This window comes from Apodemus sylvaticus, chromosome 1 (assembly GCF_947179515.1).
Source record: "Apodemus sylvaticus chromosome 1, mApoSyl1.1, whole genome shotgun sequence".
Lineage (NCBI taxonomy): Eukaryota > Metazoa > Chordata > Mammalia > Rodentia > Muridae > Apodemus > Apodemus sylvaticus.
This window is the reverse complement of record NC_067472.1, coordinates 77156548-77177170: the sequence shown is the minus strand read 5'-3', so window position 1 is coordinate 77177170 and position 20623 is coordinate 77156548. Positions and strand designations below refer to the sequence as shown.

At 42.1% G+C, this 20623-nt stretch overlaps 1 protein-coding gene across 2 annotated transcripts in view; it reads left to right on the top strand.

The window, feature by feature from the left end:
• Inpp5f (inositol polyphosphate-5-phosphatase F) overlaps nucleotides 1-20623 on the top strand; it is a 95030-nt gene that overhangs the window by 27759 nt on the left and 46648 nt on the right. The window contains exon 3 of one of the 2 annotated variants that reach the window (XM_052197359.1): nucleotides 12748-12777. The exons of the other annotated variant lie outside the window; for it this stretch is intronic. Within the exon in view, the coding sequence (XP_052053319.1) occupies nucleotides 12748-12777 (30 nt within the window). The remainder of the gene's footprint in view (nucleotides 1-12747; nucleotides 12778-20623) is intronic. 2 annotated transcript variants of the gene reach the window in all.

Below are 20623 nucleotides of genomic sequence, written 5' to 3'. Positions count from 1 at the left end.
CACTAACACAGCTGTTCTTAAGTTTAAGGTAAGATTCTTGAGCATTTAGGTGCTGGGTTGATTTTTGTGATTTACAAAAACATATTACTAGAGACAATTGTAGTTCTCTTTTCCTAGATTCTGTAGTGAGAATTTTGGAATTTTGGATTCTTTACAAAACACAGAAATATTATCAGTCTGTTTTTGTTTTAATTCCAGGTATAGGATTTGGGGCTGCTTCATATTGTCCCCAGAAGCTGACTATGATTTGCCTCATGCTCTGGTTGGGGTGTAATTTTGCCAGCTGCAGATAGTTTCTGCAGTTGTATGATGTTTGGAACTCTGGGGTCTTTTCAGAGGATATATAAATTCTAGGGCCACATGAACGGATGCTTGTTGCTTGGTTGATTTTGGTCGTTTAGGGAGGTTGGTTGTAGTTTGTTAGTAGTCATGCTCAAAGAAACAAGAAAGAAATTATATTCAGAGCACTTCCCTCCTCTCCCCTCTATCCTTCCTCGCTATTGAGTGATAGTGGGTAAAATGGGGTGGGAGAGTGGATAACTGGTGGGAAAAAGATGAACCCACAAAGTAGCAAAGACCAGCTACAGGATTCTTTGGTTATATTTTAAATTATGTTCTTATTATGAAATATTTTTATAAATACATGGAATTGCTTATCACAGGTAAGTAGTATAAGGTGTTATAAAGTGTACATATTTATTTCTTATCCAGACTAAGAAGTGAGACATGACTGTGACCTCAGAGCTATCACTGCCGTTTTTTCCAAGTGTGTTCTTCCTTTGAAGGGAATTGATTCTTGAGTTTTGCTACTCCATTGAGAATTATTGTTTTTCTCAGATGTATATTCCTAAGTAGTATGTGCAGATTTATATTTTAGAGATTTTTATGAAAATTCCATTAAATTATCTGTTCTCTCTTGATCTGTCTCTCTCTGTGATGTATGTGTCTGACTGTGTGGGTGTGCGTGTGCATGCATACATGTGCAGACTGTGTGTGGAGGTCAGAGGTCAGTGTTGGGTATCTCCCGAGGCCCTTTGCTTTCTTTTTTGAAATAGGGCTTAGGGTCTCACTGAGTCTAGAGTCAGCTGGGCTGACTAGCCAGTGCTCCCACATCTTGTCTATGTCCTCCCAGAATTGGGGTTACAGATCATTACCCTTGACTTTTGTATGAATTCAGACACACGGCCCTCTGAGTCATCTCCTTAGCCTGTATTCTGTGGTGATATGCTATTGTGAGACTTGCTCTTACAGTCTTTTGATCTTTTTTTAAGAGCATAAATTGCTTTGGCAGTTACTGTTTATCAGCTAACCTCTTATTTTTAAATCTTTTCTCTCCCCCCCCCCTCCCCTTACAGTGTATCCCTGAGGGGCCTGGAATTTGCTATGTAGACCTGACTGGTCTAGCATTCACAAAGATATGCCTACCTCTATATCCTGAATGATGAGATTAAAGGCATGTTCCACTCTCCTTTCTCCTCTTTGTATTTTGTTTTGTTTTGTCTTTTTGGATTTGTTTTTTTCGAGACAGGGTTTCTCTGTATAGCCCTGGCTGTCCTGGAACTCACTCTGTAGACCAGGCTAGCTTCGAACTCAGAAATCCGCCTGCCTCTGCCTCTGCCTCCCAAGTGCTGGGATTACAGGTGTGCTCCACCACTGCCCGGCCTTTGTATTTATTTTATGTATTAGTTATTATTATTTTGAGATAGGGTCTGTGTAGCCCTGGCTGGTCTGGAATTTACTGTGTGGACCAAGCTAGACTGGCCTAGAAGTTACAGAGATCCATCTGCCTTTGCTTCTGAAGTGCTGGGATTAAAGGTGTTGCACTACCATGCTTGGCAGTTTTATTTATTATCTATTTTTTAAGATGAGGTCTCAAACATCCCAGATGGACCTCACACTTGCCGACCTGGGGTATTTGAGACCATCGTAACAAAAGATGACCTTGAACTTCTGTTCTTCTTGCTGTCACCTCCTGAGTTCTGGGTTTATGCGTGTGCCACCATGCCTCTTTCCTTCCTTCTTTTATTGTTAATATTTTTGAGATTAACCTGTGTTGATACATGGAACTAGCATTCCCCGTTCTTCCTTATTTGAACATTTCATGAGCTGTCTGTCTTCCCTCACTGGGAAGTTCTTCCTGGATTTTTATTTCTTTTTTCCCCCTGTTATAAATAACATTGCACACAGAGAAACCCTATCTCGAAAAACCAGTAAATAAATAAATAAATAAATAAATAAATAAATAAATAATAACATTGCTTGAGTTTTGTTGTGTGCTCTGTCTTTGGTGGACTTTTAAAAATCTCTTTAGCCTAGCTGGGCCGTGGTGGCATATCCTTTTAATCCCAGCACTGGAAAGACAGAGGCAGGCTGATCTTTGAGTTTGAGGCCAGCTAGGCCTACAGAGTGAGTTCTAGGACAGACAGAGCTACACAGAGAAACTATGTCTTAAAAATTGTTTTTTCTTCAGCACAGAGGAGAAAAGTATTCAGCCATTGTGTAACCATGCTAAGTATTTTAATAACACTGTCCTACCTGTCCACATTTACATACATATATCTTTAATTCATTTACATACTGATAAGATAATTTCATAGCTGGATGTTTTGAGCTAAAATTCGTTTTCTATTATGTAAATGACGTGTATGAAATTTCTGATTATTTTTCTCTAATTTCAGTCTCGTCTCAGAGCAGTGAATAAATCACTGAAATCAGTCCGGAGACTTAAGAATCAAGCTCTGTTTGTTAATAATAACATTATTATTATTATTATTTTATTATTATTATTATTTGTTATCGAACTCTGCCATCTGCCTCACTGTCTGTTGTGTAATCAGCCCTCCTAAAGGTTGAGTGGTTTAAGAAGGCAACAGTGTGCAGTCCTGGGACCCGTGGGCTTTGTCTAGGTTGCCACATTGGCCTTCATGTCTGCATCTCTCCATGGCTCTCTTCCTACAGGGCCTCTTTCCTGGGATTCTCATTCTGTTCCGGTGTCCTGTTCTTCTGAATAGTGGCAACATCTTTTCAGGGAGTGGCTGGGAGCCAAGAAGACAACCCCCCAGGTCAAGGGCCTTATTGCTTAAGCTATAAACCAAGAACCAGAGTAATTTGCTTCATTATGTGCCCGAACGAGATAGTACCTGAAGGTTCTTAGTAAATTACAAGGCGCTGTCTTATCAAGGCTCTCTTATACAAATCTATCAGCTTAACTTAAAGGGGAAAATCGATAGGCTGGTGCAAACACAGTTTTTGTAAGGAACCAAGAAACTGAACATGGATATGACATAGGATGTGAGGTCCCTCACCACCATTTCTCTTTCCACATCTTCATCTGTTTCTCTTTATTTATTTTTTTTTCTCTTTTGAGATGGAGGTCTCCCGTAGCCCATGCTGACCTCAAACTTCCCATATAGCCAATAGAGCCTATTTACATGGAGAAAAAGAATTCTGCTCTAAAGATGGTGTTCTCATCCCTCAAGCCTAATTTGAGGTTCCCTGTAATCTGGGGAGACAGACTAGCAATCAAAGAGATCGGCTAGGGAGGGAGCGTGGCTCACACAGTAGAGAAGAAGTTGATTGGTCCCTGGACCTCCAAGGACCTCCCAGGTCACCTAGTTCTCAGGGCCACTTACCTAGCCGAGGGGAGCATTTAGAGCAGCAGGGAGTAACCTTGGAGAGAACACTAAGTTGCCTTTCATCAGCACTGGCTAAATTGAAATTAGTGCCTGCTGAACTTCTCTCCTGTGCTGGCGGATGCAGATGCATGTCTGTGGTTGGCCTTGTGTAGGCACTTCACACTGTAGCAATGGAAGTAGTGGAAGAGGGAGTTGGGAGGAGAGTGAACTGGGGGAAAAAGTATAAAAATGGAAAAGGAGAGCAGAACAAGTCTCTCAATTTTTCACCAGTCTTATCCTTCTCTTGTCCTGGTCATGGCCACTTAACAGATTTGGTTTTAAAAGAAGGAAGTCGGGCTGGGCTGGTGCACGCCTGTAATCCCAGCACTCTGGGAGGCAGAGGCAGGCGGGTTTCTGAGTTTGAGGCCAGCCTGGTCTACAGAGTGAGTTCCAGGACAGCCAGGTCTACACAGAGAAACCCTGTCTCGGGGTGGGGGAGTGGGGGAGTGGTGAGGGGAGAAGGAAGCCGTTGGAGATCTGGGCCCTCTGTTGCTCTTTCTCCGCTTTCCCACGCCCCACAGCCTTTCTCTGTGCTGCTCCGCCCCTGCTCCTCACTGAAGGAAGGACATGATGTGCCCTTCTCTCCTCTTCCCTTCCATCCTCTGTCCTCCAGGCTGCCTCATCTCTCCTCTCTATTGCTCAGAGTCAGACTGGCCGGAAGGAGCTGTGCTCCTTGTGGGTCAGAATTGAGCTGGTATTTTGGGGGCATTTTCCTATGGGGAGGATGTCTTACCATTTGGGGATGATGATGAGGAGATGAGGGGACGAAGGCATCTGTCAGTACGCTCCCCTTCCCTCCTGTTTCCTCCTACTGACTCCCCTATTAATGCGTGCACTCCTGTTCCTGCCTAGTGTGATGGGAACATGATTTTATTTGAACAGATGTCATTGTCAGTCTAAAAAATGGTGTGGGTGAGCTGTGCTGCTGCTCAAGATTGTCACTGAACTCTGGACTCCAAGGAATATAGCAGGCTTTCGTGACTTCTGGAACTATATACTAGTTCGCTAGGTTGTGGGAGGCGTTAAACAACAGGGTTTCATCCTCCTGTGACGCTGGAGACTAAAGAGCTGGCAGGACTGGTTTCTTCCGGGACCTCTGTCCTTGACTTATGGGCTGTGATTCCCTGTCCTCACTCCTTTGTCCCTTTATGTCTTTAAAGGGTTTTGTTTTGTTTTGTTTAAATAATATTATTTGTTGGACTAGAGGTAGCTTAGCAGTTGAGAGCACATACTCAGCCCCCCAGCAGGCCTTGAGTTAGATTTCCAGCACCCATGTCAGGTAACTCTCTCAACAGCCACCAGCTCCAGCAAATCCAATGCTTCTGGCCTTTTTGGGCATTGGTGTCTGTATGTACATACACATACCCTGCAGAGTTATGCATAACTAAAAATAATTTATTCTTTAAAAACTAACAAAGCCAGCTGTACTGGATTAAAGTCCACTAGTGAATTCACTTTAATGTAATTCCTCTTTAGAGATTGTCTTCAAATATGGCCACATTCTAAGATGAAGACTTCAACTGAAGAGATGGCTCAGCCCACAGCAGGAACCTAATGTTCGTAGAAGCCCTTACTATAAAGCATTGCAGGGAATCCTCTCCAGTCCCAATTGTCTCTGTTGTGTGGTGACATGTTTTTCAAATGTGTCTGACTAAACAGGGAGGAGGTAGACTAGACCTGAAAGATCACATGATGACCTTGGGTCAGGATTCTGTGAACCTCAGGTGCTGGGTGGCCATGCCTCCAAAGCAGCTGGACAGGCTCAGTTCTTGATCATAGCAATCACCAAGAATGACTGATTTTTTTCTTGTTTTCTCCCTTCTTTTTTCCTTCCATCTTTTCTTTCAGTTGTTTGTGTTTGTTCTTGCTATGTTTTTCAACTGATTTGGAAGTGTCATACAAGATGGTGTTGAGCTTGTAATTTTGATTCCACCTCCTGCGTGCTGACATTGTGTGGCCATGTGCTGCTGTGCCCTCTTTGCTTGGCTTTCTTTTATTTTTCCTTTAAAGAACCTAAGAGGCGACCTACTACAGAACCACCTAATTTCTACGTACATAGTTTTTTGGAGGAAGAAAAGGTATAGTTGGAATGGTTTGCTCAAATTAATATTTACTGATACTGAGGTGAAATTAGTCAGTCACCAGAAACTATTGTGAGACTGCAAAAAAGGTTTTAGTAGTAAAATATGAAAAAAATTTAAAGTATGTTTAATTGTGCTTTTTTTCCTGTGGGGGAGAACAAAGTCTCATTATATATTCCTGGGTGGCCTGGAACTCATAGAGTTGCTCTTACCCACTCCTGCCTCTTGAATGCTGAGATTGAAGGTGTATGCCACCAAGCTCAGCTGTTCATCTCTCACTCGGTAAGGTCCTCTAAAAATTGTCCTATTAGCCTTGGAGGCCAGAAGATATCTATGTAAGCTGTTTGCTTGTTTCTCATTGAATGTTCGTCCTCTGATATGTACAGGCAAGCATATCGTCAAGGTTTAGTGTACTGTATCTGGCAGTTTGACAGTCTGGCTTTGAGTTGAGCAGTTGAGATTTACTGATAGAAGAACAGAAAATATATAGAAGGAATGTGTGTTTGCTTGCCGAATTGAAAAAGGTAAAGCACCAGGAAAAATATTTTTATTGGGGGATGGAGAGATAGCTTAGCCGTTTAGAGCGCTAACTGTTCTTGCAGAGGACCTAAGTTCCCAGCACCCACACCAGGCGCTCACCACTGCCTGGAACTCCAGCTCCAGGGGATATGATGCCCTCCTTTTGGCCTCCTAGGCCACTATCACACCCAAGGTATACACTCACTCACACAGCCTGACAGCCAGCCAGACACATCAGTAAACATTTAAAAACAAATCTTAAAAACAAAATACTTTTATTCATTGTAGTATCCAGAAAGAAGTAAAAACTATAGTGAGATTCTTACTGTAATTCTTTTGATTGTTTCATTTGTTTATATGTTGGCTTGTTTATTTATCTGCCATCTTAATGTATGATAAGCTCTAAAAAGATAGGGGCTGGAGTGCTGTGGAGTGCTGCGGTTCCACTGGGTGTGTCTGTGTCCTGGCCTCTGTGTACAGGCTATTCTTAAATTTTCAGTAGGTGCTTATTGTTTTATCAGATATTTAAGGTGTGCCTACTGTGTGCTAAGGACTATAGTTGGACTGGAGACTGTAGAATTAACAAAACTTGGAATGTCTAGGCTCATAGACATCAAGTAGTAATATATATTAAACTACCTAGTCATACTGTTTGTCCTTAAGACTTAAGCTTCTAGGGTTTGGGTGTCGTGTGCCTCACTGGATCGAGTTGGGACCCAGGATGGAGGGCATCTTTGAGGAAGTGATGTATGACTTAATATCAGAAAAATGAGTGTATAAGACATAGGCTAGTGGAAAGGCAGTTGAGGGGTAAGAGGCAAGGGAACAAGGAGTGCATGCCAGAGTAAGCAGCTGTAAAACTCACATGATGGACATTTTTATCATTTATTTTCTGTGTACGAACTGGACTACAGTTTTATCTTCATGCAAGCATCTATGTAAAGATTGCTTTACACCTAAAGAAATGTTCACTATCCTTAGATATCAGGGAAATGCAAATCAAAACAGCACTGAGATTCTACCTCACAACTGTCAGAATGGCTAAGTTGAAAAACTAGGGACAGCAGGTGCTGGAGAGGATGTGGGGAAAGAGGAACACTTCTTCATTGTTGGTGGGATTACAGGCTGGTAAAACCACTCTGGAAATCAGTTTGGTGGTTCCTCAGAAAATTAGACAATTAGACATAGTACTACTATCTGAGGACCCAGCTACACCACTCCTGGGTGTATATAGTGGCATATACCCAGAACGTGCTCCTACATGTAATAAGGACACATGCTCCACTATGTTCATAGCTGCCTTATTTATAATAGCCAGAAGCTGGAAAGAACCCAGATGTCCTTCAACAGAGGAATGGATACAGAAATTGTGGTACATTTATATAATGGAGTACTATTCAGCTATTAAAAACAATGAATTCATGAAATTCTAAGGCAAATGGATGGAACTAGAAAGTGTCATCCTGAGTGAGGTAACCCAGTCACAAAAGAGCACACATGGTATGCACTCACTAATAAGTGGATGTTAGCCCAAAAGCTCAAAATAAACAAGTTACAATTCACAGACCACATCACAGGAAGCTCAAGAAGAAGGAGGACTGAAGTGGTGGTGGGGTGCTTTGGTTCCTCTAAGAAAGGGAACAAAATACCCACAGGAGCAATTATGGAGACAAAGTGTGAAGTAGAGACTGAAGGAAAGGCCACCCAGAGACTGTCCTACCTGGGGATGCATCCTATAAACAGTCACCAAACCCCAACACTATTATGGACAATAATAAGTACATACCGAAAGGAGCCTGTTATGATTGTCTCTGGAGGGGCCCTGCCAGAGCCTTACACATATAGAGCCAACCATTGGACTGAACGTGGGGTCCCCAATGGAGGAGTTGGAAGGCAGACTGGAGGAGCTGAAGGGGTTTACAGCCCCATGGGAAGAACAATGATGTCAGCCACCCAGATGCCTCAGGACTCCCAGGGACTAAACCATCAACCAAGAAGTACACATGGTCTCAGTCAAGTGTGGCAGAGGAATGCCTTGTTGGTCATCAGTGGGAAGAGAGGTCCTTGGTCCTGTGAAGGCTCAATAGATGTCCCAACTAAGGGAAATTGAGGTGGGGAGGTGGGAGTGGGTTGGGTAGAGGGGGCATATACTTGGAGGCAGGGGGTGGGAGGAGGGGTTGGGGGTTTTCAGGGAGGGGGAGAACCGGGAAAGGTTTTACCATTTGAAATGTAAATGAAGAATATATTCAATAAAAAAAAAGAAAAGATTGTTTAGGCTGGAGATTTAAAGTGGGTCACAAAAGCTCAAGTTAAATACACTTTAACTTGAAGATAAGCTCAACTAAGCTAAGAACTAACTAAATATAAAAAGTACAGAGATTCATTAGCAAAGATACATATTGCATGAAATATCAGAAATAGTTTGAAAATTGTCTTGGTTAATTTGGCAGATCTCTTTGGTAATTGAATTACTCCTCATAGTACTGAACAGTCACAGACAGAGTCACTCACGTAGATCTCATTCATTAAAATAGTACTCACCATCTGTGTTTTCCTAGTTTGGAAATGGTGAATATATCTCAATCATTAAGAGGCAAAATATATTGAGCATATGATTTTTGAACTGACTATAGCCTTCTTTATATAAAGGGCTTCCTTGCTATAGGACTAATGACAGAAGTATTTCATATGCTTTAACACTGAATAGACTGTCATTTGCATTGTTTCAGTACTTGCCTGTAAGGCCATTGAGAAGCCCTGTCCTCAAGGGCGTTACAGCCGAGAGCCTGTGCAGAGTTCGCAGCCCTATGGAGGCCTGGCTCCTCGGGCAGCACTTTAGATACTATGTACCTTAGCCAGTGTTCTGTTGCTGTGAGAGACACTATAACCATAGCAACTCCTATAAAATAAAGCATTTCATTGGAGCTTGCTTATAATTTCAAAGGTTTAGTCCATTTTCATCATGGGGGAGCAAGGCAGCAGGCAGAGAGAGATACTGGGTGTGGCTTCAGTTTCTGAAACCTCAAAACCTACCTCCATTGACACATATGCTCCAATAATGCTACACTTCTAATCCTTCTTAACTAATGCCTCTCCCTGAAGACCAAATACTCAAATATATGAGGGGGGGGGGAAGGGGGGGACATTCTTACTTAAACCACCATAGTAATCCAATTTGAACATGAATTTTATGTCTAAGCACAGTGTATCAAGTGGGAATAAATTTTTTATTATCTACTGACAATTCACATTATTAAAACCATGTAGGAAAACTGGTTGTGGTAGCCCATGCCTGTGGTGTCAGCACTGGGGAGGCAGGGAGGAAGATCAGAAATTCAAGGTCTTCTACAAAGCAGGTTCAACTGCTTTGGACTATATAAGACCCTGTCTTAAAAACAAACCAAAAATTTGGATTGTGATTGTGATGAAACTTTCACAACTATGGATTTATTAAGATCATTGAATTACCTATTTATAAGTGGCTGGTTTTCTGTTTATTTCTTGAGACTAGATCTCATTATGTGTTCTTGGTTGGCCTGAAACTCAGTATGTAGATGAGGCTGGCCTCAAACTCACAGTGATCCACTACCTTCTGCCTCCCGAGTGCTGTATTTTTAAATTAAAAATTTTTTTACATTTTTTTTTGTTTTTTTGAAACAGGGTTTCTCTGTGTAGCCCTGGATGTCCTGGAACTTACTCTGTAGACCAGGCTGACCTCGATCTCAGAAATCCACCTGCCTCTGCCTCCCAAGTGCTGGGATTAAAGGTGTGAGCCACCACTGCCCGGCAATTTATTTTCATTTTTAAATTTAAAATTCTTTTTTTTTGTTGTTTTTTTTTTGTTTGTTTTCTTTTCTTTTTTTATTCGATATAATTTATTTACATTTCAAATGATTTCCCCTCCCATTCCCCGCAAGTCCCATAAGCCCCCTTCTCTTCCCCTGTCCTCCCACCTACCCCTTCCCACTTCCCCGTTCTGGTTTTGCTGAATACTGTTTCACTGAGTCTTTCCAGAACCAGGGGCCACTCCTCCTTTCTTCTTGTACCTCATTTGATGTGTGGATTATGTTTTGGGTATTCCAGTTTTCTAGGTTAATATCCACTTATTAGTGAGTGCATACCATGATTCACCTTTTGAGTCTGGGTTACCTCACTTAGTATGATATTCTCTAGCTCCATCCATTTGCCTAAGAATTTCATGAATTCATTGTTTCTAATGGCTGAATAGTACTCCATTGTGTAGATATACCACATTTTTTGCATCCACTCTTCTGTTGAGGGATACCTGGGTTCTTTCCAGCATCTGGCAATTATAAATAGGGCTGCTATGAACATAGTAGAACATGTATCCTTATTACATGGTGGGGAGTCTTCTGGGTATATGCCCAGGAGTGGTATAGCAGGATCTTCTGGAAGTGAGGTGCCCAGTTTTCGGAGGAACCGCCAGACTGATTTCCAGAGTGGTTGTACCAATTTGCAACCCCACCAGCAGTGGAGGAGTGTTCCTCTTTCTCCACACCCTCTCCAACACCTGCTGTCTCCTGAATTTTTAATCTTAGCCATTCTGACTGGTGTAAGATGAAATCTTAGGGTTGTTTTGATTTGCATTTCCCTAATGACTAATGAAGTTGAACATTTTTTAAGATGCTTCTCCGCCATCCAAAGTTCTTCAGGAAGAGGCTGAAAACATCCAATGGAAAAAAGATAGCCTTTTCAACAAATGGTGCTGGTTCAACTGGAGGTCAGCATGCAGAAGAATGCGAATTGATCCATCCTTGTCTCCTTGTACTAAGCTCAAATCCAAATGGATCAAGGACCTCCACATAAAGCCAGACACTCTGAAGCTAATAGAAAAGAAACTGGGGAAGACCCTTGAGGACATCGGTACAGGGAGAAAGTTTCTGAACAGAACACCAATAGCGTATGCTCTAAGAGCAAGAATTGACAAATGGGACCTCATAAAATTACAAAGTTTCTGTAAGGCAAAGGACACCATCAAGAGGACAAATTGGCAACCAACAAATTGGGAAAAGATCTTCACCAATCCTACATCAGATAGAGGGCTAATATCCAATATATATAAAGAACTCAAGAAGTTAGACTCCAGAAAACCAAACAACCCTATTAAAAAATGGGGTACAGAGTTAAATTTAAAATTCTTATGCTTTTGCTTTTATTTTTACATCTAATTGACTAATTCCTAAATTAGACATATGTTTTTTGTGTGTGTGTGTGTGTGTGTTTATATGTGTGTGTGTGTTTATATGTGTGTGTGTGTGTGTGTGAGAGAGAGAGAGAGAGAGAGAGAGAGAGAGAGAGAGAGAGAGAGTGCATGCACATGCCTATGTGAGTGGGTTCTGGGACTCCTGTTGTCAGGCTTGGTGGCAGATGCCTTAATCTGTTGAATCGTCTGGTCATTTCCTAAGTGGGCAAGTTTTATGGTATATAATTTATATCTCAACAAAGGATCTCAGACCCATTAAAGCTGGGTGTTATGGCAAAAACCTATAATTTCGGCAATTGGGATATAGAGGCAAGAGGATCATGAGTTCAAGGCTAGCCTGTGCTACATAATCGAGTGAATTCCAAGCCAGTGTGGGGGGTGGTGGTACACAGAGACCTTGACTCAAAACAGAGCCATCCCTTCCCCTGTTGTGTGGGCATTTGAATTGTGTGGATGTCAGGACACCTGTGGGGGCTGGCACTTCGTTTCTACCATGTGGGTCCTAGGGTATTGAACTCAGGTCATGAGGTTTGGTGGCAAGGACCTTTATTCATTGAACCATCTCCCTAGATCCTGATTCATTTTAACTAAAAGATAGGGGTTGGGGGTGGTGATACACACCTTTAATTTTAGCACCCAGGAGGCATAGGTGGGTAGATCTCTGAATTAGAGGCCAGCTTGGTCTGCCTAGCGAGTGTCAAGACAGTTAGAGCTACATTGGGAGACACTGTCTCAAAAACAAACAAACAAACAAATGGTAACAATGGTAAAAACCCAATGAGGATATGTCATGTTAGTTAAGAGTATGCGGTGCTCTCACAGAGAACCCAGGCTCAGTTCCCAGTACCCACATGGCAGCAAACAACCATTATTAACTCTAGTTCCAGGGGATCATTATATACTCACACTAATGAATCAATAGATAAATACATACATGCCTACATATATACATACATACATACATAAATAACTATAAGCAAACAAAACCAACCAGAATACAGCTCAGTGGAGAACATGTGCTTAGTTGGCACACACATTGCCCCAAGCTCCACCTGTGTGGCACAGTAAACAAAAACAAAAATCCAAACAATTGTATTTTGATATTTATAGGTCATTACTCCTTAGACTCAAGTTCCTGTGGAATATTTTCCTTAAACTATTAGCATTATATATGTATAATGTCTACAGAATATAAATGATGTAAAATGTTCTTCAAATAAAGCTTCTTAATTCATTTTCTTTTTCACAGGGATCTCAGAATTATTTATTTCATCCACATGTAAGTTTTTTTTTTCTTTTTTTACCAGTAAGTAGGATCCTGGTTAATTTTAAAAGAGTTTTGGGCCAGTTTTGAAATGGCTCAGCAAGGAAAAGCAGCTGCTTCCGAGCCGATGACTGGAGTCCCTTCTCTGAACACACTGTGGGGAACAACCAGATCTTGCTGGCTGTCCTCTTAATGCACCTAAGAAAATGTGAAGTCCGAGTTTGGCTGGGCTTAGTTAGCCCATGCTGTCAGTAGCTCTGTTCTAGAAGACAGCAGCTAGTTGCTAGTCTAGTGGACAGTTGTGGTCAGCTTGGTTTGTTTGTTTGTTTGTTTGTTTGTTTGTTTTCTCCTGTCCCTCCTGTTCCCCGGGTGTCTAGCCAGGGTGCTGAACGTCTCATCCATTTCTTGGCTGATGTGAACTCTGGTCTCCTGGATGCAGATGGCTCCTCCTCCGCTGTAGAGCGAAGCTGAACGTGACCCATGGCCCCCGTGCACACAGCCTCGCTCTCCTCTGATGGCAGAGCGGCGGCTTGCCTCCTGCACACTCTACTTGCCACTCGTTCTCCTTGAGCTTCAGTTGTTTCCTTCTGTGAGTTCTCTGGGCACTGAGAGGAAAAGTTTATGGATTGACAAGATGGCTCCAAGGGCAGAGGAGGTTTCCCCAAGCCTGATGATTTTAATTTGATCCTAGGATACCACATGGGAAGAGCGAGCTGACTTTTACAAGTTATCCTCCAACACAGACACACACACACACACACACACACACACACACACACACACACTAAGAAAGATTTTAAGAAAAGTTTAAAAAATGACAACTCTAGTAATCAAATTTGACTTCGCAGATCTACTGAAGTGGAGGACCTGCCCCAGCTTTCTTCCTACTCAGGAAGGACCATGGCCTTGGATGCTGAGTGTCCATGTCCACCTGGCTTTACACAAAAGCCACCTGGCCCCGTAAAAGTGGGTCATCCACAGGAACCTGAGGAGATGTGTCATGATGTCAGACCCATCTTGGAGTCATTCTTGCCTTGCTTTGAAGAACTGTGCACATTTTCATCACATGTCTGCTTGCTCTATAGAATCCCAAAAGCTGGCATCCCCTCCCCCACACGCTGATGGGTTTCTTGCCAGGATAGCTGGATCTACTCATCTGTACTAATTTCTTTGCCACACAGATGCTGGGCTGTAATGTTTTTTCCAGAGTCCCTTTGCCTTTCTCACAGTTGAAGCATGGATGGGTTGAGAAATATTCAATTCTTTTAAAAAAAAAGTTCTGCTTCTGATTTTTTTCCATTTTTGCTTAACAATTGTGCCTTTGAGTCATATTTGTCTTCTTGAATTTTACCATAATCAGTCAAGAAGAGTCATTTAGCAGTGACATTTTACTTAGAAATAGCTTCATCTAAATATCCAGCTCCATTATTCTTCAGTTCTGCCTTCTATGAAATAGTAAAATGTGAACACACTTCAAAGTCTTTCCCTCTGTGACAAAGCTGGCCCCTCATCTTTGTCCAGTAATGTGTTTCTATCTAGGACTTCCTAGAATTGCCATTGGGTCTTCTGAGAAGACTGAGCCTTTCTCTTTAGCTGTTTAGTTTCAGAGCTGTCACTTGAATTACCTTTAAGGGTTCATTCATGACAGTGTTGGCTTTTCCCAGCGTGTACCTCCAAACTTCCAGCCCCTCTGTTACCCAGTCCCATCCCAAAGCTGTCTCCACAGTTAGGGATTTGGTACAGCAGCCTCTGTTTCATTGTCTAGCGTGTGCGTGAGCTAGGACTCTCCAGACAATCAAAGCAGAGGTAGGGAAGTGAAGAGAGAGGAAAGATTTACTGTGATGTCAAGTGGAAACCCAGACCTACCATCTGTAAGCCTGAGAACCAGCAAAGCCTCTGAGGCGCTTCCAGTGCAGGCCCAGATACAGAAGCCTGGAGGAGCCAGTACTACCTGACCTGTCCAGACCCAAAGGCCAACCACAGAACCGGAGGCCTCTCGGGGTTGGGTCAGCCAGAGGGCACACTAGCCCTTCCTCTTTTCCTTTGTTTTCTCCAGCCCTTAGCCGATTATATGGCTCTCACTCTGGTCTGCCATTTTAAATGCTAATCTCTTCTTGTGATAGCATAGACTCACAAAAGTACCACTTATCAGGATATTACTTATTTCAGTTGAAATTAATCAAAGGATCACATAGCCAGGTATAGTGGTATACAGAGGCAGAGGCAGGTGGATCTCTGTAAGTTTGAGGCCAGCCTGGTCTACATAGTGAGTTCCAGAACAGCCAGGGCTACACAGTGAGACCCTGTCTCAAACAATTAAACAAGCAACATCAAAAACAGCTCGTCACACAAAGCTAAAATAAAAAACTGGGTGCCATTGTTAGTAGTGATGGAGTGCTGCCTGCGACAGCTCCCCACTGTTGTCCATAACAGCCTGAGGGGCTCTTTTCAGAGAGTTGTTCACATGGGGCTCCCCCCATGTGCACTCTGGATGTCTGTGTGGACGGGTACCTGTGCAAGTGTGTATATGTGCCTGTGGAGGTTGGAGATGGAGGTTAGATGTCTTCTTAGATTGCTATCCACTTTCCTTACTGAAGAAAGGTCTCTTGCTGAACTTAGGTAGTCTAGCTGACCATTTTGTCCTAGGTCTGTGCCTCCCAAGCTTTGGGATTACAGGACAGCCATTATGCCAGCCCAGTCTGTAAAGTTAATTGTGAGTTAGGTGTATCGAACAGGCTTGGAACATGTATGTTGACGGAGCCATATTTCCGACCCTTTGCCCAGCTTTTATGTGTGGGCCTCGTGCTTGCCGTCTCCCTAACTTCTTTACTTTGGAACAGAAGCCAGTATGATGCAGAGTTAGAGTTTGAAGAGGAGATTTAAGTAGATTTAAACACAGGGTTAGTAGGAAACAGAGGTGCTAAAGAGAGTACATGATCCAGGCCTGTTTGGTGTGGACTTCTCAAGAGAGGCAGGATTGAGAGCCTGTGAGATAGTCACAATTGCTTTCATGGCTTCTGAAGTCACATTTGGGAGGCTTGCTAAGGGTTCTTTTCTTTTCAGTATGATGCACTTTAGATGAGGTCACAGCTGAAAAGGTAAATCCTAGGTCTTGGGGCTGCAGAGAAGTTAGGATGTCTTTACTACAAACAAAAGGTTCAGATTTGTTTGTGAAGTTCTCAGAAAATGTCTAGGAAAGGAGAAAGGCCACACTTGAGAGTCATACAGGCCTAGGTGTGGTTTGTTCCTGAGTTAGCATCTTCTTTTTATATTATTGTTATCACTCCATATGTACACAGGCACCAAAACATTCAGAAGGAAAAAAATACATAAGCAATTTTATCTCTGTCAGAAGCTTTCACACCAACTGTGGGTAACTGTGCTGAAATTCTTGCTTCTCAGCGGCCAGGAGCTTTGGCCAAACTTCTTTCCCCTTCATGTGTCCTCTTCATTTCCCTGTATTACTGTTCTGCTTTTATCCCACCCTACTATTTTGGAAAAGAAAGACAGTATTAAATAGTCAAAAACTAAAATATATGTCAGTAGTATGTCTTCGAATTAAAAGAAATGTTAAGCCGGGTGGTGGTGGTGCACGCCTGTAATTCCAGCACTCTGGGAGGCAGAGGCAGGAGGATTTCTGAGTTCGAGGCCAACCTGGTCTACAGAGTGAGTTCCAGGACAGCCAGGGCTACACAGAGAAACCCTGTCTTGGAAAAACCAAATCCAAAAAAAAAAACAAAAAAACAAAAACAAACAAACAAACAAAAAAAGAAATAGTAGAGTTCTTCAGGGTCTATAGAGGTGTAGCTCAGAGATAGAAAGCTAACATCATGTGTGCAAGGCCATGGGTTCAATCCCTAGCAATATAGCATAAAAGAAAGTTCTCCAGTCACAAAAGAAATGAGTGCTCCTGGAAGTGTGGGGTATAGGAAGGAGTGAAGGTTTATAGGATAGTAGTTGCTAAATGTAAATGAATTTGACTTCATATGGAGTTTAAATTTAATGTAGAATTAACAAAACAATAACAACAACATTACAGAATTTAACAAGAAGAAAGAGGAAGAGGAGAAGATGAAGATGCAACACAAAGAGAATTTTAAAAGGTTTCTATTCCAAGATTATTCTTTCATTCTCTAGGAACTGATAAAGACTCTAACTTACTTTTAGATTTAATAGATTAAGGTTCATTTCCTACCGTATAAGGGCAAGCAATAATAAGATTAATAATAATAATAATAAAGATTGTAAAAGCTATCAGTAGGAAAATGGGGTGATAATAGTTAAGAGAAGCTAAGAAAGTAAAAGGCATACTTGGAATGGGTGACAGAAGGAAGAGATGATGGACTTATTCTAGACACATTACGGTGGCATTTCATAGAAAACCAAAGACTTTGTAATACTGGAAAACCAAAATCCATTTACATGCTGCTTGCAAGATAAATACCATAAAGGCAGAAAGTAAAGAGTTGTGACAAAGAAACTGCCACCTTTAATCTCAGTGCTCAGGAGGCAGAGGCAGAGGTAAGCAGTTCTCTGGAATTCTAGGCCAGCCTGGTCTACACAGTGGTAGAAGCAAGTAATAATCTCAGCATGGCACACGTGACACATGAACAAAGAAAATTAGCTCGGCCAGGCAACTCTTCCTGAAAAAATCTATGCACCAAGTCCCACGTAGTCCAGCAAGCACACTTGGCCAAGATGGATCCTGTCTTTTGTGTCTGACATAGTTAGGCAGTCTTTGTCTCATTCCATTGGAGGAAGCGTGACTTCACAGTTTGTCTTGATTTTCTGATCCACAAAGGGGAAGAGGAAGGGTTAGGAAATATGAGTCCTTGCCAACTAACGACTTGTCATTGAAAAAATGTTTCTTACAATAGTGAGTTCCAGGCTAGCCAGGGCTGCACAGTGAAGACCTGTCTCAAAGAAGGGAAAAAAGGACACAAATTAACCTAATAAAAACTGATATAGCTGTTACTATCAAAGTAGATTTAAGGCAAGAAGCATAAAAAGAGAACATTTCAAAATACATAGGGTGAGCATGTCACTAGAAGGATAATTAAAAGCTGTAGTTGGGTTGGGTTGTAGTTCAGTGGCTTGGTTCTCGTGCACAAGGTCCTGGGTTAGATCTTCAGCACTGAAAAAAAAAAGGTGCATCTGAGCAGCAGCCTCCAAGGACCGTAAGAGCAGTTAGTCATCTGGCTCACATTTCTTCCCTGAGATGTCAGTTTGAAATGACAGAGAAGCATGGAAATGTTCTTATTCTTAACTTCACAGAGAACAAAGGAAAGGTGAATAGATTTTTAATCTTTTTTTCCCCCCTTTACCAGTATATTTTCATTCTCTGAAATCACTGGTAAAATGCAGAGCTCTTTCTGTAGGTATCTGAGATATAAACTACAGAAGCCCTTCAGGAATTTGAGACTGTGGCTGGCTTTGGTGGCTCTCATCTCCACTCCCAGCACTTGAGAGGTGGAGGCAGGAGGATCAGGAGTTCAAGTCATTCTTCATGGCGTATTCCAGGCCTGTGTGGGCTTTGTGAAACCTTCTCTCAACAAGATTGTATTAGCAATAATAATTTGGATCTTTGTATTTAAATCTTATGCTATATAAGAATAACTGATTTCTACCCCGTCTTTGGATTACTGTGATGCAAATGTAACTTCCATGTGTGGCTGGTCCTCAAAGCCACACACTGTGTGAGTGTTAAGGCAGGGCTGTGCTCTGTTTTTAGGGAGGGGTAACTGGCCTCAGGAGTCTAGCCTGCAGAACTAGGCCATCAATATAAGCAAGCATGTGAGAAACAGCAAATATTCCTGGTCAGCATTTCACCCTTGTTATTACAGGGTTGGTTATGTGGAAAGAGAAATTGGGAAGCATCTAAACAAGCAGTTGAGTGGTGCCTATGAAATAAGTAATTGTTACACTGTTTAAGCCCTCAAGCAAAATTTGAAGGGCTAAGGCTGAGAAATGGTAACCATTTTCTCTCTCTCTGGGGTTCTCACATGAGAGACTAACAAAGTAGAGGCTGGAGTCAAGTCAAGACTTTCCGTAGAGTACGAGATGATGGTCAGAGGCAATCAAGAGAATGTTAGTTTTATCTATAATGTTCAAATCTTAAAAAAAAAAAAAAAGAAAGGATATATTGGGGCTGGAGAGACAGCATAGCAATTAAGAGCACTTGCTCTTTCAGAGGACCTAGGTTCATTCCCAGAACTCACATGGTGGCTCATAATCAGCTGTAACTCCAATTCTAGGTCGTCTTTTTTCTGTGTCCTAAATGTGATTACGTCTTCAACTTGCCATAGAGTGGTTTGTGCCCCTTGCATCTTGTGTTGAGTTCCCTCACATTCTGGGTGACTGAAGCATTTTTGTTGTTCTAAGAACTGGAACTAGACTCAGAGACCATTCATTTTTAAGAATGTGCTCTGAACTGTTACCCTCCTTTCCTCTTCCTCCGCCTCTTCATTTTTACTATCTTATTATTTGATGTATGTGGGTATTTTGTTTGTGGATATGATGGATATGTTTATGCACCATCTGCGTGCCTGGTGCCCGAGATGGCCAGAAGAGGGAGTTACAGATGGTTACGAGCCACTCTGTGTGTGCTGGGAAGCACACCCATGTCCTCTGAGCCATGTCCCTACATGTCCCTACACCAACACTTCCCTTTTCTGCCCCAGTCCCTTAAGCCCCTTTCGACTTCACTTCTGTTTTCCCTTTTACATTGACTTCTGCCTTAATTCTCCTCTTGCTTTTGTATATATGAATCTACATATGCATATGATCTTATTACTTCTTTCTTCTTAGAAGTGTGGGGGGTTCAGTATCTCCTTTTGTCTCTGGAGGGGGGTATGCTGTGTACCCAGTAGATGCTTGAAATAGCACATAGTACCATATTGCATGTGCACAGGCATGTGTTGTTAACTGTGGTGAAAAATCTGGAATTTTATTTCTTTAAAAAGATTATAAGAATGTTTTCATTTTAATCCCAGGTGTGGTATGGGGCTGCTTTGGACTCCGTAGCAGCTGACTGTGGTTCGCCTCTCACTCTAGCAGAGACATGGTTTTGCCAGCTGCAGCTGGTTGTGTGACGTTTGAAATTCTGTAAAATTTTCAGAGGTTATATGAATGTCAGGGCCCTGATAGGCAGGGATGGTGGTGGGGGTTTGTTTGGTGGGGGTTGGAGGGAGTGTTTAAGGTTTGTTAGTAGTTGTGATCAAAGGAGAAACTAAAGGAAAGAAATTAGATTCATAGGTCTCTCTCTTCCCCTCTGTCTTTCTTTATCGCCTAGTGATGGGGCAGGGGATAGATAAAGGGTAGGAAAAGAAGAACCCACCAAGTAGCAAAGACCAGCTACAGTCAACAGTAACATTTTGGTCAACAGTAAGATGCCACAGTAGTCCAGTAAGAACATGTATGACCTATTGGCATTATAGTTGTCTTTGGAAGTACATCCTAAATGTTCTCACACAAAATCACTTAACAGCACACTTCTCAGAACATAGCCCCATCATAAACAGTTCATGGCTGTATTTTTTTCTAATTGTAATACCTTGAAAGTCTGAATCTTCAAATTGAGCTTAATAAGAGATTAACAGTAATGAGATGAAGTAAGGTGAATGGCAAACGACGCTGTAACGGCATTAGGGTACTATGTACGGCTACTGGAACTGCACTGACGCTGTGCTAGTCAGTCTGATAATCCAGCTGAGTACTACCAGACTAATGGCAGGGAGCATATACAGCATGGGCACAGTGAGCAAAGGGGCTTTGGTGGTGAAACAGTGTGATGGCATGTGACTGTGTTGTACTAGTAAGAATGGCATGCAATTTTTAAAATTTATTTTGAAGTGCTAGGAAT